At 47.4% G+C, this 20,599-nt stretch overlaps 1 protein-coding gene across 1 annotated transcript in view; it reads left to right on the forward strand.

Moving 5' to 3' along the window:
- The window catches only part of SH3RF3 (SH3 domain containing ring finger 3), a 353,595-nt gene that overhangs the window by 274,994 nt on the left and 58,002 nt on the right, over positions 1-20,599 (forward strand). The window contains exons 5-7 of the mRNA XM_081068500.1: positions 846-925; positions 10,332-10,502; positions 12,636-12,877. Of these exons, the coding sequence (XP_080924626.1) occupies positions 846-925; positions 10,332-10,502; positions 12,636-12,877 (493 nt within the window). The remainder of the gene's footprint in view (positions 1-845; positions 926-10,331; positions 10,503-12,635; positions 12,878-20,599) is intronic.

Raw genomic sequence — 20,599 nt, forward strand, 5'->3', positions numbered from 1 at the left:
ACAACTGAGACATATCTTTTTGGGGGGACACAGTTCAACTCATTGTGCCATCTAAACAGGAAGACAGGGTGCTGCCCTGGGGAGGATGAGCTAGATAGGCAAGCTATGTGGTGAGGGGATTTGGGGACAATGTTGCCCGCCATGGGCTAAGTCTACAGGGTTCTCTGTCTAGGGATTACCGCGGTAAGATCATCACACAGCCCAGAGCTCTCTGCTTGGCCCTTAACTACTTCCCTCAGCCAGTTTAGCATGCACCTGGTGCTTAATGGAACCATCGCGAAGTAGACCATTCCTCCAGTCATCTCCTCTCATAATAAACCCTTGAAGCTTTGAGCCCCTCGGGGTCTGTGGTGGGAGACGCTGTGCTCTGTCCGTCCTGTCACCCTGCAGCCTGCCCATCTGCCCACAGCCAAAGGACCAAAGTTCTGTAGAGATTAATCTTCAGTTCCTGGGAATGCATTTTATAAGTGAGCTCATGCTTTGTAGCATGAAAGGTTTTGTCTGAATTTTCTTTGACAAACACAAGAATAATTCATTCAAGTTCTAAGAATAAAAATGGGCCTCTGTACACTGCCTTCTTCCACGTTAAACACAGTCTGATGGTGATCCACCCAGATGCAGGCCAAGAGTGGTTTTCTGACAGTTCTGTCTCCAGGACAGTTCTTGAGAGCCACCTTGGGACTGGTGTCACTGGCCGCCAAGCTCTCTCCAACGTGCTGAAAAAACGTGTTTAACAATCCAGGCAAGCGGACCCTGCGGGGAGAACAGACGCCTCTGGGCTCCAACCTCACTTTGCCTTTCTCTTCCTTGCCAACTCACTCCTGTCTCCTCTTGTCTGTTTCCAGGACTCCGCCTCCTCGGCCGGATCTGTCCCAGTGGCTGAACAGCAGGGCACGGCTCCCAAAGTCCAGCTGCCCCTCAACGTGTGAGCTGCTATTTATATTTTGGGGTCCCATGCCTTCTCCCTCCCACCCCATGCTAGCATGTAAATGTATGGTTTCTATAGGGGTGTCTTGTGCCTAGTTGGTCAGTTTAGTTATGTGCATCTAATAATACTGCTGATCGGAGAGTGTGGAAAAGAAAAGTCTAGCAGGTTTCTTGAAATGTCATTCTCCCTGGGACATTTATTATGAGCAAGGGGGATAAACAAAATATTTGATATTATAGGCACTGGCCAATCAGGAAAGGATGAGCCATAGTACAGAGAAGATTCCATAGGCCCCTGAGGTCTGGGGTACAGGCTCTGGAGGTCGGGGGATGCCAGAGCAGTGTGTGGTCGTGGGGGCTTCACGATGGCTGGTTACCAACTGCTCAGAAGTAGCTCAGTGTCTTAACAACCATAACTGTCCAACCCATGAGTAGCAGCTGCGTATCATAGCCAAATATAACCAGATGAATCATTGCTAGAAGTGAGATGCTTATCTTGTTTAGAAAATCTGCTCTTGTTAAATTACAGTTCTTAAAAAATACAGGCAGTTTAAAAATTCCCCACTTAAATGACGCTCTAAAGAATTAGACTGCCTTCTACTCTTTTATCGAGCAATGAGTCAGTTACTTGGATGAACATTCTCAGGCAGAGAATATGAATTTGGCAAACAATATGGTGAGGTAGAAAGTTCCATAGATTCCATGCAGGTCAGAGGGACACTTGAACCTGTGGTCTTGTAGAACAAGTATATTTTAAACAAAAATGCCTTTTGAAAAAGCAACTTGCCAAGCTCCAAAAGGTTTCCTAGAGGTAGCTTGAATATCCTGGTACTCGCTCACCTACTTTACTAAGCCCACTGGAAACGTGCGCTTTTACCTGACGGATGGTAGGGAATCCGCGAATGTCCTCCCTTTACCTGCCCACTCTGCCACGATTGGGTTATTACCACAACCAGCTAAACAAAAGAAAATTGAGACTTACCCATATTTAACCCACCTTCCTGGGGTCCACATAGACATTTCAAAAAACCTGCTAGACTTTTCTTAGATTAGTACGCTCTCTTCTAGATGTCTTTGGGCTGAAATTCAAGTTTTCACCAACACTGGACAGAAGATGCTCTATTCTGACTAGATCTCGTGGATAAGCTCCAGTGGCTTCCGCTCAAATCTGGGGCCCAGGGAGGTGTATGGGGAAAGATGGTGGTGATGGTCTTACTCTTCTTGAAGAATTGGATGTAGGGCCCTTTCCCTGAGGAAGTAGACCTGCATCCACAGGAGACCTTTGGGCCCTAATGTAGTTTCCCAAATGAGAGGCAGGACACAGTGAGCTCCTCAAGGACAAGGCCCAGGTGTTTCATTTTGGGGTGTCCCAAAAGGAATGCCTGGCACACAGGCTCCGAATAAATGTTGACTTGTTTGGTGAGCGCCACAGCCTTCCCCCTACTGCGTGCACAGGGCCCCCAGTGTCAGCCCAAAGCCCTCACTCTTAGGCATCAGATCAGCTACCCAAGAAGTTCTGCTCTGTCTTTGGGACCCAAAAGGTAATACAGTTCCAAGAATATCACTTCCCGAGAGTTGTGAATGCATTCTGGAGCTTCAGCCATGCCCAGACCTTCCATGTTACACAGGCTTTTGAATTTGGTGCACAGTATGGAGACTTTTTTCTCGCCCCACCCCCACTCCGCTCTGCCATGGGGTCCCTGTCCCTCTGCTCTCTCCATCTCTATCTCACCTCCAGGACATCCCTGTCCTGTTTGGTTGAGATTTTCATTTGGGTAACAGAAGGGAGTCTTCCATGTCAGATAATGTCCTTCAAAGGATGGTAAGGATTTTGCCAGTAATGTTCCAGTGATCATGGTGGTCATTGGAGCAGCAGGGGACTCGTGGCCAGCTTGACTGTGACTGGCTATTTTAAGTTAAATGTATGTTTTCCGTGGCTGTTTACACCGAGTAACACGCACCATGGCTCCTAACATCTCTTATGTTACAGCACTATGCACCATCCATTTAGAGAATATGACCTTGAAATCACATTTTCCATTTTATTCCTAAGGAGGAAAAAATCAGATTGATCTCATCAGTTTATCAAGTAGGGGATTAGCCTGACCTCTCACCTATCCTCTTTAGCTCCAAAAAATTAGTGGTCCATGCATACCCGTGACAGACATCTAAAGTGGGAATATGGTTAATCTTTATCTGATTGTTCTTCCCAGAAAAGTACCGATAGTCATATAATCTGAGATTGAGCATGAGAACTGTTGCCTTCATGAAAACAATTGTAGCAACAAGTGTGCTGCCATGAGCCAGGGAGTCCTCAAATGGTCATGGCCTTGGGACTCCAGGGAATAGCCTGCCGGGCTAAGCTGAAGGTCAGTGATGGAATAACTCCAGTGGCCCACATGCTGTAATTCACATTAGCCCGTGGGTTTGCCTTCTACAGGTTAAGTCATGTGCCTTGAAATGTGAGCCCACATAATTAAAAGGCCTGGTCTCTCAGGTCAGCCGTGGGTCGCAGGATGTTCTTGTCCCCTTCTTCCAGCATATAAAAGGTTTCCATGGACACCAATTTCCTAAGGCTTTCGCTGTCCTGAAACACAAGACGGGGTCTCAGTTTGCCCACCCTGTGGAGGACACAGCTGCTCGTCTGTCTCGACACTGACACACTGGCCTGTGGGAGGTGATGCCCTCCCTTCTCACTTCCTCCATACTGGGAGGTCACCGAGTCCCCTGGGCTTGTCTGCCATTCACCTGCCTGACCTGCAATGCTTCCTGGGTATAGAAATGAGTGTCTGGTCCTGGATATCATGCTTCGGGTCAGAGACAGCCCATCTGGATGGTGTGAAAGCTGGCAGAGAACACACGTGAATAGGCCACCACTCAGGTGGTGTGTGAGTTCTCACTTCCACTTTTCTTTGTGCCTGTAAGAGGCAGATGAAGGGGGTTAAGGACCAGAGGGAGCCAGAAGAGAGAGTAACCCTCCTCCAAATCTCACCTCCATTTGTCTCGAGGGTCAAGAGGTTGCCAAGTCACGTTAAAGACTACACAGCCCTCACGCCCTCACGTTTTGTGATGTTGGGAAAGGACCTGGTGACCTGACCAGGCCCCACACAGGAAAGGAGTCTCTTCCACCACAAATCCATTAACACAGAGGCTGGTTCTGCCTTTTAGTCTGCTATGGACTGGATTAGTGTGAGCTCAGTACATCAGGACCCAGTAACATGAGTCCCTGCCAAAGCTGGGGGCTAGGGCCTAGAGGGGTGAGACCACCATCCAGCCATCTCTGACAGCACCTGGTCTCCAGGTCAGCACTTCCAGGGTCACTGGTACCTACCCTCCAGCAGTCCTGTTATTCTGATCACCTTCAGGGAGAGAGCAGAGCAAGGCCCCAGGCAGGTAGGGAGTGAGGAGCAATGTATGTGGTCAGAGCAGAAAAATCACCTTGAGCAGAACAGAGAGCCTGGCGGGCAGAGGTTGGAGACTTGTAAAGGTGCCAACAGGGCCACTGCCGTGGACAGAAAGCCAGGCTCAAGCCCTGCGGGTGGCAGCAGGTCCTCAGCAGCACCTGTGTTGTCTAAATCTGGTTTCCTGGAAGCAGACGTGAGGCTGAGGCTTTTTGAGGACTACTGTCAGGAGCCACGCCTGAGAGGAAGTGAGGCGCTGAGCTGTCTGAGTTTGCAGCAAAGTCTTGGGAGCTCTGGAGCTGAGATGGCGCTACAGTTTTTCCAACTGAAGAGAGATTCTGTGGGCTTCAGGCAGCCCCTGAGAGAGGTGCAGCCTCGTGAATCTGTGCCCTGCAGGGAACATCCTGCAGGGCCACTGCAGCCGCCATCGGGAACCCTTGGCCCACTCTAGGAAACCGTGCTGTGGCCCTTGAGGAGGGTTTAGGGTCAAGCGCCACCAGACCTAGCACAGAGGTGGGTCTTCAACCTCAGAACGCAACAGAGATCCCTGGAGGGCCGCTGAAACACAGATTGCTGGGTTTTACCCCAGTCGCCCTGGGGTGAGGCCCCAGAATGGACATCTCTAACAAGTTCCCAGGAGATGCTAATGCTGCTAATGCTGCAGGACTATCTGTTGGGGGTCACTGCACTGTAGCCCCCACAAATAAGTTTCCCAGGAGCTGGCCTCACAGCACCCCACTCCCACCCAGTGCCTTCCTTCCCTGGGCTCCTGACATTGTGTTCCCCCTAGGAGAGCCTTGTCTGACTAGAGCCTGCTGCTGCTGGGTTCCAGGGGAGTCAACGCCAACAGAAAAGCTGGGCAAGGGGCTGGCCACTCCACGGCCACCCCGCAGTTCCCCAAACGTTCCTCGGTTCTCTCCCTATGAGCTTCTGCACTCAGCCCCATCTCGGCACCTCATCAACTCGCGGCTCCCCCAGCTCAGCTGCCACCTCCTTCAAAGGACACCTGGCCTGCTGAACGTGGGTAGTGCCCCTCTCAGGCCCTGTGACATCCTGTGTCGACCCTGACAGGACACCTACGCCGTCTGTCTCCCCCGCCCCCAGAGCGAGTGCTCCTGGGGCAGGCTCCTCCACCACCTGGCTGTACCTGGCTGTCATTCGGTAGACATCTCTTGAATTGAACAATCGATGAGTGGGCACATGTCTCACTAATTGGAGCTGGTGTGGCCTTGGCAACCAGAAGAATAGGAGCAGAACACTTCACAGGAGGAATGGAAAATAATCTTTTACAAGAAACACAAGCCATAAAATAGAGGAGAAAGGGTGTGAAATTAACAAAGGCACCGAGATAAATACTTTAATTCTCTCCTTGATTCCAGCAGAAGGGAATTCTGCAGACAATTAACAGTAAATGAAGATCTTGCTATAGAAATGAGCAAGTTATACGAGTGAGTGACTGCAGTGCTCGGAGACATCCAACATGCTGTTTGTAAAAATAGACAGCGCGTGACTAAGTGGTCACACCTGCCGGGCATGTCCAGTGTGCACATGTCTGTCTGAGGTTGCAGGGGACAGGTGTGGGGCCTGGTGTTCCACTCCTGACTCACATGCAGGGCTGTTGCTGCTCAGAGAAGGAGGAGGCTCCTTCTCACTGGCATGAAAGCCCCATCTAGGCTACAGGGCGGTGGGGAGGAAGGCGCTCCGAACCAAATTCTCCTGCTATTGCCTTAAATAAAGGACCTTTAGTACCAGCCTTTGTGTGTAAATCTATAAATGTGAATTCTGGGCCTGGAGGGGCAACTCCTGTCTAATCTACACATGTGACAGAGACCACTCAGAGCCCTCCATGGAGGCCAGCATGGAGCTGCCAAGGCCTCTTGAAGGACTGAAAAGTGAGAATCAGGCCCTGGGAACCAACATGACTGTCCAACAGCTCAGATGTTTCCTGGGTATTTATCGCAGTTGCTAGCACTTTATTTCCTAAATCTGGAATGTGAATTGCCCACTGTGGAAGATGGATGCTAGTGGACATAGCTCACTGAGCCAGGTGTGGGCAGGTATGGGGGGCCCAGACCTCAGGCTGCTGAGCCAACGTGGGCCTTGTACACTCGTCACCAGGGGCTGTTCCTCTCTCCAGGAGGAACAGATCCTGCTTCCATAGTTTCACACGCCACTAGCAGTTGGATGGTACACGTTGCCCACTGAAGTCACCCAGGTCCCAGAGGCTGGAAGGGAAGATGGAGAGACGAAGAAAGAGGCCTCAGTCACAGGAACCCTTTTCTAGGCTGCCTGCCCACAGTGCGCTGGTCAGAGGGAGCCTCAGCACCTCCTTGGGCTGCTTTGGTATTTCCACTAAAAGAAGCCTTTTCAACTCCAGGCTTCCTCTCACTTCCCTGCCTTTCCTCCAGCCCCCAGCTCCCCATCTTCACTGCTTTCTTCCTTCTGAGTGCTTCCAGGCCAGCCCCACTCCCTCCGGGACAGACACCTATTTTCTCTGCCCTCCTTGGACTGTCTTTTATCGTCTGCTTTTCCTTTTCCTTTTCTTTTCCTCTCCTTCCTTTTCTGAGATCTACAGCCTGTAGCCCCCTTCTCTCTGCATTTTCTTTAATCCTTCCGCAAGCACTTCCTCATGGTTCCCATCTCTTCCTTTCATAATGCCAACTCTCCGTACTCACCTCCTAACGGTGGACAGCCCAAACCTGTTTGCTCTGCACTTATTTTTATATTCACAGTAAGCTGGCCGATCGTGAGACAGTATGAAACAGTTTTCAGTACACACTCACACTCACACACACACACACACACACACACACACACACACACACATTTTCCTCAAGCGATCTTAATCCAAGTCTCAAAACCAGAGCTCCTATTTTATTCTTTCAACAAATATTTGTTGAGAACCTGCTACGTGCCAGACACTATTCTAGATACTGGGGGTAGAGCAGTGAACAAAACAGACAAAAGTATCTACCCTTGTGGAGCATTCAGTAGGAGGCGTGGAGGTCAGGAGTATGAGAGATGAGAGCCCCAGATAGAGGGGAAAATAAGTACAGCGGTCCTGAGGCAGGAACGTGTTTAGTATATTCAGGGAGCACCTTGGAGTAAAGCTTCCCTGAGCCAAGGTTGGCTGGGTCCCCTCAGCTACAGATGTACACACGTGGTCCCCTTCCTGTGGACTCGACTCTGATTTCCCTCTGCACTGTCACTCTGCCCTCCTCAGGAGGTAGGTGTGGCCACAGAGTAGCAGGTGGCCACCTCTTACCCGTATCCTCACTAAACTGGACAATTGGTCACAAGAGGACACAGATGCTTAAAATTCCTCAGATCCCACATGAATGTGATGAGCAGTGGGGAGATGAGAGAGGCAGAGAAAGGAATTTATAAACTCTTCAACACAGTACCGTTATTGAGGACATCGGCCCTTCTGGAAACGTCCATGTGTGAAAAGGAGTCTGCAATAAGGTAGCAGAGACTTGTCACGGAGCAACCTGAGCTGTAATGCACCCTGTTATGTGCTCTGTGATCTGTGCAGGCAGGAAACCTGAGGAATGCTGCTCCAGGACACCAGGTGATGGCCCAGTGGCCAGTCCTTCAAGGGAAGTGTTCAACAGCCAGCAGCCAGCAGGGGCCCAGAGGGAGGAGGGGTGTGCGGGAGGCCCATGGGACTTGTTCTCCTGGGCCCTGGGGTGGAGAAGAGCTGGAGGGGCAGGCCAGCAGGGAGCCAAATGCAGGGAGCCAAATGCGGAGAGCCAGCGAGTGCTGCTCTGCCCTGCACCCGCCAGGCTCTGCCCAGGACCAGGAGTGAGTGGCACAGGACCTCAGTCCCCAAACCTTGTTTAACAAGCCAGAGGATGAGGGCCCCGATGGAACAAAGGCAGCACATGGTTGCCCACCCCCTGACCAAGGAAACGCGATTGTTTGGTGAGGTCTTGCACACATGCACACCCCAAGGAGCCAGCACTCCCAGCTTGGCATTCTGCTCCTGCCAGTGTATATTCACCAGCCACAGAATCAAAAGATTGTTCTCACATCATGAAGAGACAGAATGAGGCAAACTTAACCAGGGCTTATGCTTCAATTATATTTCCTTGCGAGCAGGCACAAAAAGTCTTACGTCATTTTAATCGGTTCACAAGCCTCCCAGGGATCCCCTTTCTTTTCCTCTTCTTTTCATCTTCCGTTTGCCTGAGCCAGAGCTGTGTGGAAGCCACCTGCCTCCTCCTCCCACATGAGGCAGCCCCGAATGGTAAAAGGGCACCCCCGCACCAGCATCCGTGTTGTCAACCCAGTTTTCAAGTGACTTTCCCTTTATAGTATCTCCTCTGTCGCCATCAAAGAGCTCCCTGAGAGTCATCAAATGTGAAAACAGAAAGATTACAACCCACATTCTTTTTGTCACATGGGCAGTTCTGCAAAACGTCATTCTTTATGCTCGCAACAAGCGAGGGATCCTCTACTATAATGGCTTACTTTATGCTCCCTGAAGCCCAGAGTCCTTCCTGTCAGTTGGATGAAATGAAGATGTAAGCCTTCCTGTCACCCTATGGATGTGCCTAAGGGAAGAGGGGAGGTGGGGGTGAGGGGCAGGAAGCCTATAAACACAGGAAATAAAAAGGTCTCCATTGAATCAAAGAGAAGTACTTGTGGTGTGTAGATTAGGATGTTGGAAAGGGGTGGCAGATTTTACTTCATGTTAATTTAGGGCCAAGAAATCTGTGCTTCCTACAAGATTCTCTCATTCTGTTCTAGCACATTGTTCACTAGACCCCTTGGACCCCGGAGGTCTCCTTTCTTTTTGCTTGAACCCTACCAAGTCGTGTCCCATTTCTGTATTCACCTACCAAGAAGGCCCCTCTCAAGGTTGGGAGAGTGTCTTTAGGGGGTCTCTGAGCCTCCTCAGTCCCCAGATACCTGCCGCCTGCACAAGCCCCAGCAGCTGATGGTCTCTGGAAGGGGTCACCTAAAATCTTGGGTCTCTTATTGAAGTGAAGCCCCCATCAACTTTCCTCTCTGAATTTTATGAGCAAATACAGTTGCCTGACACCGTTCTCTCTATCAGCTCAAAACCAACCATTCTTCAAACCTCAAAGTAGCAAAGTATTTTGCAGTATTACCCATTCCTCACAAGAATCCCGTGAGGCTGGGGTCAGGGGGCCACTAGGAATTTTACAAGGGCGCTTGGCCCAGCTCATGGACTAACTTAGAGGCACACCTTCTAGACCCTAAGCCACTAGACCCAGGATTTTTACCACTAAGTCTGTTCTTTCCTTGTCTTCAAATAAGCTTAAAAGAAAAATAGAATTTAATTAGTTATGGTACAAATATTGCAAGGAAGAATGCAACCAAGAATTCCCTAACTAGACTGCCATTTCTTTTAAGAGGGCCTCTGAGGCCACTTCCAGTGGAGATTGATTGGATAAGCCACGGCTGGCTTAGGCTAAATGAAGAAAACCCAGCCCAAGATTTGCTTAACTGGCTCTCGGTTTTCCCTAAAGTTTTCTCTTGCCCAGAGCATCAAGCATCAAGCTTTAGACAGTTTGAAAAATAGATTTAAAAAACAAAATGGGACCCAAAAACCTGCCCCCCAGCTACTTCTGACACAACCCCCAGGGCCTTGAATGAGTCATGTAGCCCGACTGAGCCGTCAGACCGGAAGATGGTACCAGGTGTGCACCTGCGCAGCTTAGCGCAGGGCTGTGGAGTAACTGGGCTCTAGGATCACGAGGCACATCTCTACCCCTTCCCTGGGTGCTCCCGCCTGGACCTGGCAGCTCTCAGCCTTTTCCCCACCTCACTTGTTAATTCAGAAGAGCAGGTCAGATGCTGTGTGTGCCAGTACCGCCCCCCACCCCCACTCCCTTCCTCTACAGGCATCAGGTACTCTTTCTAGGTTAGGTTCATCCAAAGATGAGCTCACATGTGAACCGGGTGACACCCAGTGGTCCTATGCCCATCCTGCCAGCCACCATTTATCCTTGCCTTTGCTTCTTCTGCCTGCAGCTACCTGGCGCTATACGCCTACAAGCCCCAGAAGAATGACGAGCTGGAGTTGCGCAAGGGTGAGATGTACCGTGTCCTTGAGAAGTGTCAGGACGGCTGGTTCAAGGGGACATCCCTGAGGACTGGGCTTTCTGGGGTGTTCCCAGGAAACTACGTGACGCCTGCCTCCAGGTGAGTCCGTAGTCCCTGCCTGGGAGAGGAGGGAGGATGTCCCCCCCCCCGCCCCGCCCCCCCCTCCCCCCCCCCCCCCCCGCATTCCCCTGTAGATGTCGTCACTGCCTAGAGGTCATGTTGTGTCGGGACCACCCAAAAACACAGTTCAGAAGACAGCCAGGGCACACCTGTCTGTTTGTGGGGTTCAGCCGTGAGCTCGGGGTCCCCTTGAACAGGATTGTATGTAGCAAGCACGTCACCTTCTAGATTAGGTTTGCTTGTCTTTCCCTGAACACACACTAGCTACCGAGGGCAGAGGATGGGAACAGAACGAGCTGGAGTCAGGGCAGTAGCACTCATTGGGGATGGGAAGTCACCAAGAGGAGCGAGATCTCAAGAGTGTGTTGTGTGGGTGTAGTGGGTGTATGCCTGTGTACAGTATGAGTACAGCAGTGTGCATGTACACAAAACATGCATATGCATATATGTAAAGGAAAAATGACGTATTCCCGAAAGTTAACAATTGTTATTACGAGGTAGCATTACAGGTAATTTAAAAAATTTTTTCTTCCTTGTGATTTCCTGTGTTTCACAAATTTTCTGTTATATTATTTTTATAAAATAGAAAAAGCAATTTAAAAATTTGACTAAAAATCCAGAGTTCTCTGAGAATTTTCCATTGAGATGAGGGGTCCACTGCTTGGATTTTATTTCAGTCAGTCTTACTCATCGAAACCCTTTATGGGTATAGCTCTGTGTTAACACTCCAGGACAGGCAAATAAACTGAAGACGTGGCCCTTGGGTATATGCTATCTTTGGAATAAGACTGCTGTGAGAAAAAATGAAATGCCGCTCAGACCTTGCACTGATAGCTGGACTGATCCTGACCTCTCAGAGCAGCCCAGGGGCAGGGCTAGCCTGGAGGTGAGCTCGCACCTCCGATCATATGATGGCCCTTCCTTGGGAAGCCCTTAATTTGTGAGCCCACTTTACTTAATTTTTAAAAATTATTTCCTAGGGTAAAAGTGAGTTCAACAGGTAGTAGATGTGATAAAAAATATTTCATGTTTTTGGCTAGTCCGCTGACAGAGTTCCTTGCCAGAAGTGAATTCCAGGGCAGCTCTAAGCGCTACAGAAGGAGGTGCTACCTGTGGTCCCCGGTAGGTGCTACCTGTGGTCCACAGCTGTTCTGCAAAAGCCTGAATGGATGTTGTAAGGCCTCTTCCCCATATGAATTCACAGCCCACTGGTACCAAGCCACACAGAGAGGGGGCCCTCTGACCTGGCTGAGGAGCCATGGGCCTGGCAGTGCCTGTTCTCTCACACCTGTGGCTTTGGGTATCTCACGACTGAGATCCTGAGGGGACAACGAGGGAGATTACTGAGGTCTTGGACTAATGGAAAACATTCTGGTCCCCTGAAACTGAACCCATAGAAGCTTTCAAGCCCGACTACTGTATCCTGCACTCCCGCAGCGAGTGTGTGGCTTTAGTGCAACTATGTGTATTGTGAAAGTTAAAAGCTCATTTTCCAAGTTGCTCTTTTCCTTTTATATTTATTAAACACTCTAAACTGGTTTCCTCTGGAAACCTTGGGGTGAAAAGGTGTCTATTTTCTGGTATGAAACTGCAAATTCACTGACATCCCTTAGTGGGACGTGGTTTGTCTGTCCCTTTCCCAGAGGCCTGCAGAAACAAGAAGGCAGCCGTGTCCAGAGGGAGTGGGTTCTTGTCACTGCTTCCTGCCACATGCCAGATGTGCCCAAGCCTCTTGGGATATGATTGAGTCACCCGTTCTTTCTGGATGTGTTTGGAGACACACAGCTGTTTATTAGAATGAGTCAAAGCAGTAGCTCTGGTACAAAATATTTCATTGATTGGAATCATGCCTGTTTCTTAGGGTTCTTTTGCCAATTCTTGAATATCTATATTGAGAGTTAGCCTCCATGAAGGTTTTATAAAGGGTGCCCTTCTCAGCTGGCGCTCTGGTTATTGTTTACCTACAAGGATTATCTTGGCGTTGTTTTAGGATTTGTCTCCTGGACTGTGTGGCCTTTACCTCTCAGAGCTAGTATGTAAGAGCAGGCTTTTATCAGTGGCCTGTGTGGTGTGGTTTCATCTCACTGAATTCATTCTGCTTCATTTCCTCAGGGCTCCCTTAGGAGGGGCAGGGCCACCCCGGAATAATGTGGTTGGAGGGTCTCCACTGGCCAAAGGGATGGCCACAACCATCCACCCAGGCGGTGGAAGTCTGAGCAGCCCTGCCACTGCCACGAGGCCCACCCTTCCCCTCACCACACCCCAGGCCCAGGCAGCCTCCCCTCCGATGGGCAGTTGTCTGCGGCACTCAGCCCAGCCGGTGGCCAGCCAAGCCCGGAGTGCTGTCCCCACAGGTACGTACCAGGCTTTTGGGCACTCAGTCCTCCAGAAAATTTGACGGGGGGTAGGGTTATGGGTACACAAATTGTGGGAACACTTTGGCCCAGGTCTCAAGAAGTCCATGGTGGGAACGCAGAGGGGAATGGATTGGAGGGGGGTGATTTGTATTTCCTTATCGTAATCGTCAGCCTCTGCTGATCTCCAGGAAATTTATTGACATCATAGTACCCTATGCTGACAGCTGCAATGGATTAGAGAATTTACAAATATTTATACATTTCATGTAGCAAGAGGACTGCGTGGACTAATAAGATTAATAGTGGTACCTTTGGACGCCCCTATGAGGGTATGAGGCAGCTGTGTGTCGGCCTCATAGGCCTTTCGTGGGCTGGGCACTTACCAGTTTCCCAATTATGCAGCACCTCACAGGCCAGGGCTGCTGAGGAGACGCAGATCTAGAGTATTCCCTTTCTGAAACGCTCTGAGGCCGGAAGGAGTGATGGCCAGTGATCTTTCATGCCAGCACTATCGGTAGACAGGCTGACATAATTTAAGAAAAATCCGTTTGCTCTCAGTATGGTGTGAAATGAAGAGAAATTATGGGGGGGGGTATCTTACAGGCATGAAGAAGGTAAACGCACCTTGTTTGGAAGCTAGGCACTGAGCTAATAAGAAGTGCTGGAGCTTGACCCAGGTGACACTCTCAGGAGCTCACAGCAGTAACCTGAAACCATAGAGCCAGCAACATTGTCACTATGCAATGAAAGGAATCAGGATGGAAGGATGGAACTCTGTGTTTCCTTTATATGACACAGAATTCCTTTTCCCACCCCAACCTTATTGTGGGGACAAAGTCCCAGAGAGCTGTTTCCAGGCTCTCAGCCTCACGTGGAAAGGTGTTGGCTTGGGTAGTAAATGGCCATCAGCTGTGACTAGTTGGCCATCAGTTGTAACCAGTGAGCCTTAGCCACTGATATAACTGCCGTGGCTGAGCTGGCAAGCACGGATTGCAGTTAGCAAGCGGATTGTGGATCGTGTTGATCCTACTTCCTGTGTCTCGCCCAGCCGCCAGCAAGACTGGGGTGAAGGAACACCCCGCATTCGGGTACTGTGGATGTTTGCTTTTGTGTCTTGACCAGCCACCAGCGGGAATATAGTGGTATGACTCCACTATCTATGGCTCTGTGGGTGTTTCTTTTTGGCCTCACCATGTCCTGCATTCTTGTGCGTTTAGCGGGAGCTGAGATCCTCCATTACACTTATTCTCTCAGAAATCATCTCTTCTTCTCAAAGTAAAGCTTAAAGGACAAAAAAAAATGTAAATTCTTTGGAGCAATAAAATATACTACTTTTTAGAATCTAGTCAACCAGAAAATGACCCATTAGAAGTGCTCCAGAAGGCAGCCTCTTGATGGTGAAAAGTCAAGGTAATACTTAGCGCAGCAAGGAGCCATATTTCCTCCGGAGGCACGGTTGATGGGACAGGAGGGTGGGAGGTAGATATCCGCTCGCCCCCCTGCTTACTCTTTGGTGAAGGTCTGGGCCAATCTGGGCTTATAGGTGGCAGGAGGAACCCCTGAATGTGATACAAACCAGCTTGAGTCAGCGTACCCGCTAACACAACAGGACATGTCCTCGCCCTCAGCTCTCAGAGGCTGCCTGCTAGGAGGGCTGTGGGTGCTGTGGAGGAGGGTATGATGTGGGCCACTGGTGATGTGGGTGGGGAGAGTGGGAAAGGCTCCTCAGAAGCGGTTGATCCCAAAATGAGCAGCAAAGTAGCACTCAGGTAGGGGAACAAAGAAGGGCATCGTTTGAGGGAGGAGGAAAGGAATAGTCAAACAAAAGTGGGAGAAAGCACAGTCTTATTCAACCAGCTGCAAGCAATTCAGTAAAGACACCTAATGGAGACCTGGTTGAAGGCACGAGCTTGGGAGGCAGGGAGACCTATTTTTAATCCTGGGGCTGCTGTTACTGCTGTGGCCTCAGTGTCTTCCTCTGTAAGATGGCATGATAGTCAAATAAGTAAACATAGAATCTGGGGGTTGAATTTTCTTTTAAAGGCAATGGGAACCCACCACGGCATTTGAAGTCGGAGGGATGACACCAGATATCACCAGGCACAGCAGGGAGAAGAGGGGCTGTGGGACAGCCTGAGGCCGGGAGCCGGGAGAAAGGCCTTGTTCTGCCAAGGTGACCATGGGCCTGGACCCAGTGAGTGGTGTTGCAGAATTGGGACAAAATAATGAGATATTTAGGAGACAGAATTGTTACGACTTGGGGATGGTTTGGATGTAAGTGCTCAAGGAGAGTAAGGAACCAAGTCCAGGTTCCAGGTTTCTGGAACCCGTTGTCAGGGAGAATGACGATGGCATCCGCTGACGTAGAAGAGACCAGAAGGGGACTGGTTTATGGGGGAAGATAATGACCTGAGGCTTTGAGAGGTGCAGTGGGTGCTGGTCACGCTGTGGCCCACTGGCTGATTTGGAGCGGCCTCCCTAAGGGGGGCTCCCATCCCGTGTGTAAATCCCCGTTGCTCTGACAGAATGCCCACGCTGCTCGTTCAGCCTGCCTTGCAGCTAAAGTGCAGACACTGGATCTAGACTCCTAGGCCTTCCGTTCAGAAGACAAAAACGTGAGAGGCCACGTTGGGGGGTAAAGGGGGTGCTGGAAACACCCAGGGACTTCTCGGGGGCAGCAGGCAGTGCCTCATCATCAGTAGGCACAGGGTGGACTCTGGTGCCCGGTGTCCAGCCTCAGGCTGGGTTGTGTCCGTGCCCAGTGGCCGTGGGATCTGCACCGAGGAAGCCTCGTGGCTGAGCCTGGCACTTGCTGGCTGGAGAGCCTCCGAGACTGACTGTGTCATCTCAGAGACTCTGTAAGTGCCTCGTGGTCTTTCATATGTCTCTTTTCCCCCTTAAACTAGCCAAGAGTGAGTTCTGTGTTTTTGCCGCTTTGGCCTGCGGGGCCCTGGGGAAGAACTAGCTGTCTTTGTACTGAAAGAGTCTGCAGCAACATTGTCTGGTGCCTGACCTCTTGCCCTGCAGCCATTGCCTTCTTGTTAGCTATGCTTCTAGCCTACCGTAAGTTCATTTGACAGTGTTTTCTGGGAGCTTCTAGCTGGAGATACAGCCCTCGTGGTAGCCAAGTGATTAAGCAAATCTACAGCAGAGCTTTCAGACTGGTACTCCGTGCCAAAATACTGATCTTGACCCTTGGAGCACCTGGGCAAGACCTGGGGCACCTAACGTCCAAACCAGGTCCCTTCCAGTTATAAACATCTTATCCGTTCCCCCAGCATGCCACACAAATATTTGTATGTGCACCATGACATAGAAAGATCAGGCAGCCCTGCTTCTCACCAAGAGTGCACATCCCAGTACAGCAGCCCTGGGTTATCTGCACAAGATGCCAGTATAACAGCCTTTCCATGCCACAGCTTGCTAGCAACTCTCCAATTCAAAGAAGAAAATGAGACCTGCCAGTCATTGCTCCCTGTATAGAATAACAAGCAGAATCAGAAGAAATTGGCATGGCTAGGGGCACTGCAACATTGTGTCTCAGTCATCGATCACCATAGTAACCACCATGGTGTGACAAGCATTCTCTTTCATCAGTTTAATTTTACATATGGGAAGAATGAGGCACAGGGTGGTTAAAAGGGCTTCCCCAGTGCATTCCAACCTAATGCTTGTCCCCACACTATTGCTGTCACAGCCAGGTTAAAGAATGGCTTCTACCATGTCATATCAGTAAATTAAATGCCACTGAGTTCCCACAGCATTTTCCACTTCACTCTGCATTTCGAGAGAGAGAAAACACTGTTGACAGTACAAGTAATGGATTGTTCACAGCAGTAATTGCCCATTTCAGCAGACCCCAACCCAGGCAGTTGAGAGGCATTTCATCAATGTTCTCATCTCGAGCCAAAGTCAGGCAGTTTGACAAAGGCTTAATTGCATTGGCCAGAGCACCCAATATGATTTGTTCTACTTGATTAATGTAGCTCCTTTTTCCAAGGGCAGAGCTCTCCCTGTAAAGTATCAGTGTCCACACATCCTCATATCAGTGCTTAGCAGGGGCAAGAGCCCTATACAGTCATATATTCATCAGCAAAAAGGCGCTGAAAGAGAGCTTGATACACGCAAGGCACTCTGCTAGGGTCTGAAAATGCAGAGAAGGGACCAGATAGACCCCACTTCTACCCCCAATTAGAGAAAAGAACAAGAAAACAAGCTCTTTCAATAGATTTTGAAAAGCACTATGGTGGAGGTATACGTGGGGTATTAAGAAAGCATGGAGGAGAGATAATTGCACTGAGATTGGGAGGAAAGCAGGAGAGGGGTAGGGAGAGGTTTACAGAAAGTTTTCAGGAGTAGGTGGTACTGCCTTGATTCTTAAAGGTCAAATGGGAATTATCTGAGCAGACAAGGCAGAAAGAAAGTTCTGACAGAGGGACCAGCAAGGGCACAGGTATGACAATGAGAAGGACCAGAGTCCCTACTGTAGGTAACCTCATTTAGTTTGATGTGGCTGAAACCAAAGGTATGGGAGGAGAAGTATAGTATGTCGATGACAATTTCTCTGCTTAGACAAAATTTGCTTTTAGACCTCAAAGATGAGTAGGAACTTAGCATGCAGCAATGGGGTGAGGTGAGAATGAGGCCAGCATAGAATTGGTGCATTTGAAAACGAAAATCAGGTCATTGGGGAAGAACAAAGAAAGCAAGAGGATGAGTATCTTGTGATACAGCTGAAAAGGTGCCCAGAAGCTGAGCATGAAAGTTCTTTTAGACCATGTCAAGGAATTTCAGTTTTTATCCTAAGGGCAAAGGAGCGTATTAGAGGGTTTTAAATAATAGATATAATCCGATTTTTGTATCTAAAAAGATAAAGCTAGACTCTCTTTTACTTTCATTTATTTTTATTTTTTATCAAAGTATAGTTGACATACAATATTATATTATTTTCAGGTGTACAACATAGTAAATCAGTGTTTATATTTCTTACATTGTGATCAGCACCATAAGTCTAGTAACCATCTGTCACCATACAAAGTGATTACGATAGAATTGACTGTTTTCCCTACACTGTATATTATACATCCCTGTGACTTTTCTTTTGAAAGCTGGAAGTTTGTACCTCTCATTCCCCTTCACCTTACCTATCCCCCCACCCCCTTCCGTCTCGCAACCATCAGCTTTTTCTCTATATCTATGAGTCTGTTTCTATTTTGTTTACTCATTTTGTTTTGTGTTTTTAAATTCCACATATAAGTGAAATCATATGGTATTTGTCTTTCTCTGTCTGACTTATTTCACTTAGCATAATGCCCTCTAGGTCCATCCATGTTTTCCCAAATGTCAATATTTCATTCTTTTTTTATGCCTGAATAGTATTCCATTGTATATGTACTACATCTTCTTGATCCATTGCTCTATTGATGAACACCTAGGTTGCTTTCATCTTAGCTATTGTAAATAATGCTGCAATTAACATGGAGGTGCATATAGCTTTGCAAATTAGTGTTTTTGTTTTCTTTGGATAAATACCCAGATGTGGAATTGCTGGGTGGTATCAAAGCTAGACTTCAGCTTACAGCCAAGATAAAGTAGTGAGGACAGGACTTACCCTCCCACCAGAAACAAAACAAACAAACAAACAAACAAAACAGATACATTTATAAAATAATAGTTTGTGACACACTAGACATTAGAAAACCAACGACCTCCATGAGAGGGAAGTTCCAGTCTGTGGCAGAGGGAAGGAAAACCCCAGAGGATGCAGAGCATCCCTCTTTAGTAGTATAATGACAACTAATCAGCATATGCACGTGAGGAAAATACCCAGAGCCAGGACAAGAATGAAAGAAAGGATAAGTGCTGTCAGTGCTATCATTCTAGGCATGCAAAGGAGCAGGAAAATAGGACTGACGATGAATAAATAAATCAATCAATCTGACCCACAACCAACACAGAGGTTATAATAGCAAGCAAAGACATTAAAACAGTTATTATAATTTCATTCCATATGCTTAGAAAGTTAAGTAGAGACAAAATATTTGAAAGACACAAATCAAACTTCTAGAAATAAAAACTACAGTGCGTGTGGTCAAGAATATCCTTGATGGAATTAATGACAGATTACACATTGCTGACGAAAATAGTAGTGAACTTGAAGATACAGCAGTAAAATTATGAAAAATGAAACAGAGATAAAAGAGAATTTTAAAAAATGAACAGAACATCAGTGAGCAATGGGACATCTTCAAGTGGCTTAATATACATGTGACTGGAGTCCCCAAATTAGAGGAGAAAGTTGTGAGACAGAAAAATTATTTAAAGAAATAATGACCAAAATTGTTCTAAATTTGATGAAAACTGAAAACTCACAGATCAACAAAAGTTAGTGTATCCCAAGCCTAAGAAACATGGAGAAAACGTCACCAAGGCAAAATCTAATCAGATTGTTCAAAATAATTTTTCCTGTGACACAGAAAATCTTAGAAGCAGCCAGAGAAAAAGATACATAAAGTCGGAAAAAAATATATAAGGATGACAGCAGATTTTTTGTCAGGAACCCTTCAGGTGAGAAAACATTTGAGAACTTAAGAAAGTACTGAAAGAAATAAATATGTCAAGTTAGGATTCTATACCCAGAAAAAAATCGCTTTCAAAAATGAAAGCAGTCACAGGATGTGGAGTACAACGTACGGAATCGAGTCAATGGAATTGTAACAGCAATATACAATGTCAGAGGGGTAGTAGATTGTGGGGGTGAGGGGTTATCACTTTGGGAGGGGTGTAAATGTCTATTACATTGTTTTGTACACCTGAAACTAATAAAAAGAAAAAAATGCATCTTATTAGTAACAACACAAAAAATGAAACCAAATTGGTTATTCAGACATAGTAAAGCTAAAGGATTTCATCATTAATAGACACACACAATGGGAAATGTTAAACAGAGTTCTTTAGGAAGAAGGAGAATGATAATAGATGGAAATATGGGTCTACCAAAGGAATGAAGAGCATTAGAAATGGTATCTACTTACTGTGTTTCCCCGAAAATAAGACCTAACTGGACCATCAGCTCTAATGTGTCTTTTGGAGCAAAAATTAATATAAGACCTGGTCTTATTTTACTATAATATAAGACCATGTGTAATATAATATAATATAATATAATATAATCCTGGGTCTTATATTAATTTTTGCTCCAAAAGACACATTAGAACTGATGGTCTGGCTAGGTCTTATTTTCAGGGAAATATGGTACATAAATATATAATATTTTTTTATTTAAATATCTTTAAAACATAACTGAGTGTTTAAACAAAAATAAAAACAATGCAGTTTGGAATTTAAAACATATATAAAAGTAAAATGTATAATAGCAAATGCACAAAGGTTGGGAGGGGAGAAATGGAAGTACTGTATATTATTGTAAGGTATTGTAAGTATATTCTTCTACTATATGGGAAGCGTTATGGAATCACTTGTCAGTAGACTATGATAAATTAAAGATGTAAGCAATCACTAAACAAAAATGGAGAGTTATGGCAAATAAGGTAACAGAGGAAATAAAATGGAATCACAAGACTTCCAGTTAATCCAAAAGAAGACATAAAAAGGGGAAAGGGAACAAACAATACATGGGTCAAATATAAAACATGTAGCAAAATGAAGGTTTAATACTAGTTATATACATAATCGCATCAAATGTAAATAGTCTAAATA

This window comes from Rhinolophus hipposideros, assembly GCF_964194185.1.
Source record: "Rhinolophus hipposideros genome assembly, chromosome: 12".
Lineage (NCBI taxonomy): Eukaryota > Metazoa > Chordata > Mammalia > Chiroptera > Rhinolophidae > Rhinolophus > Rhinolophus hipposideros.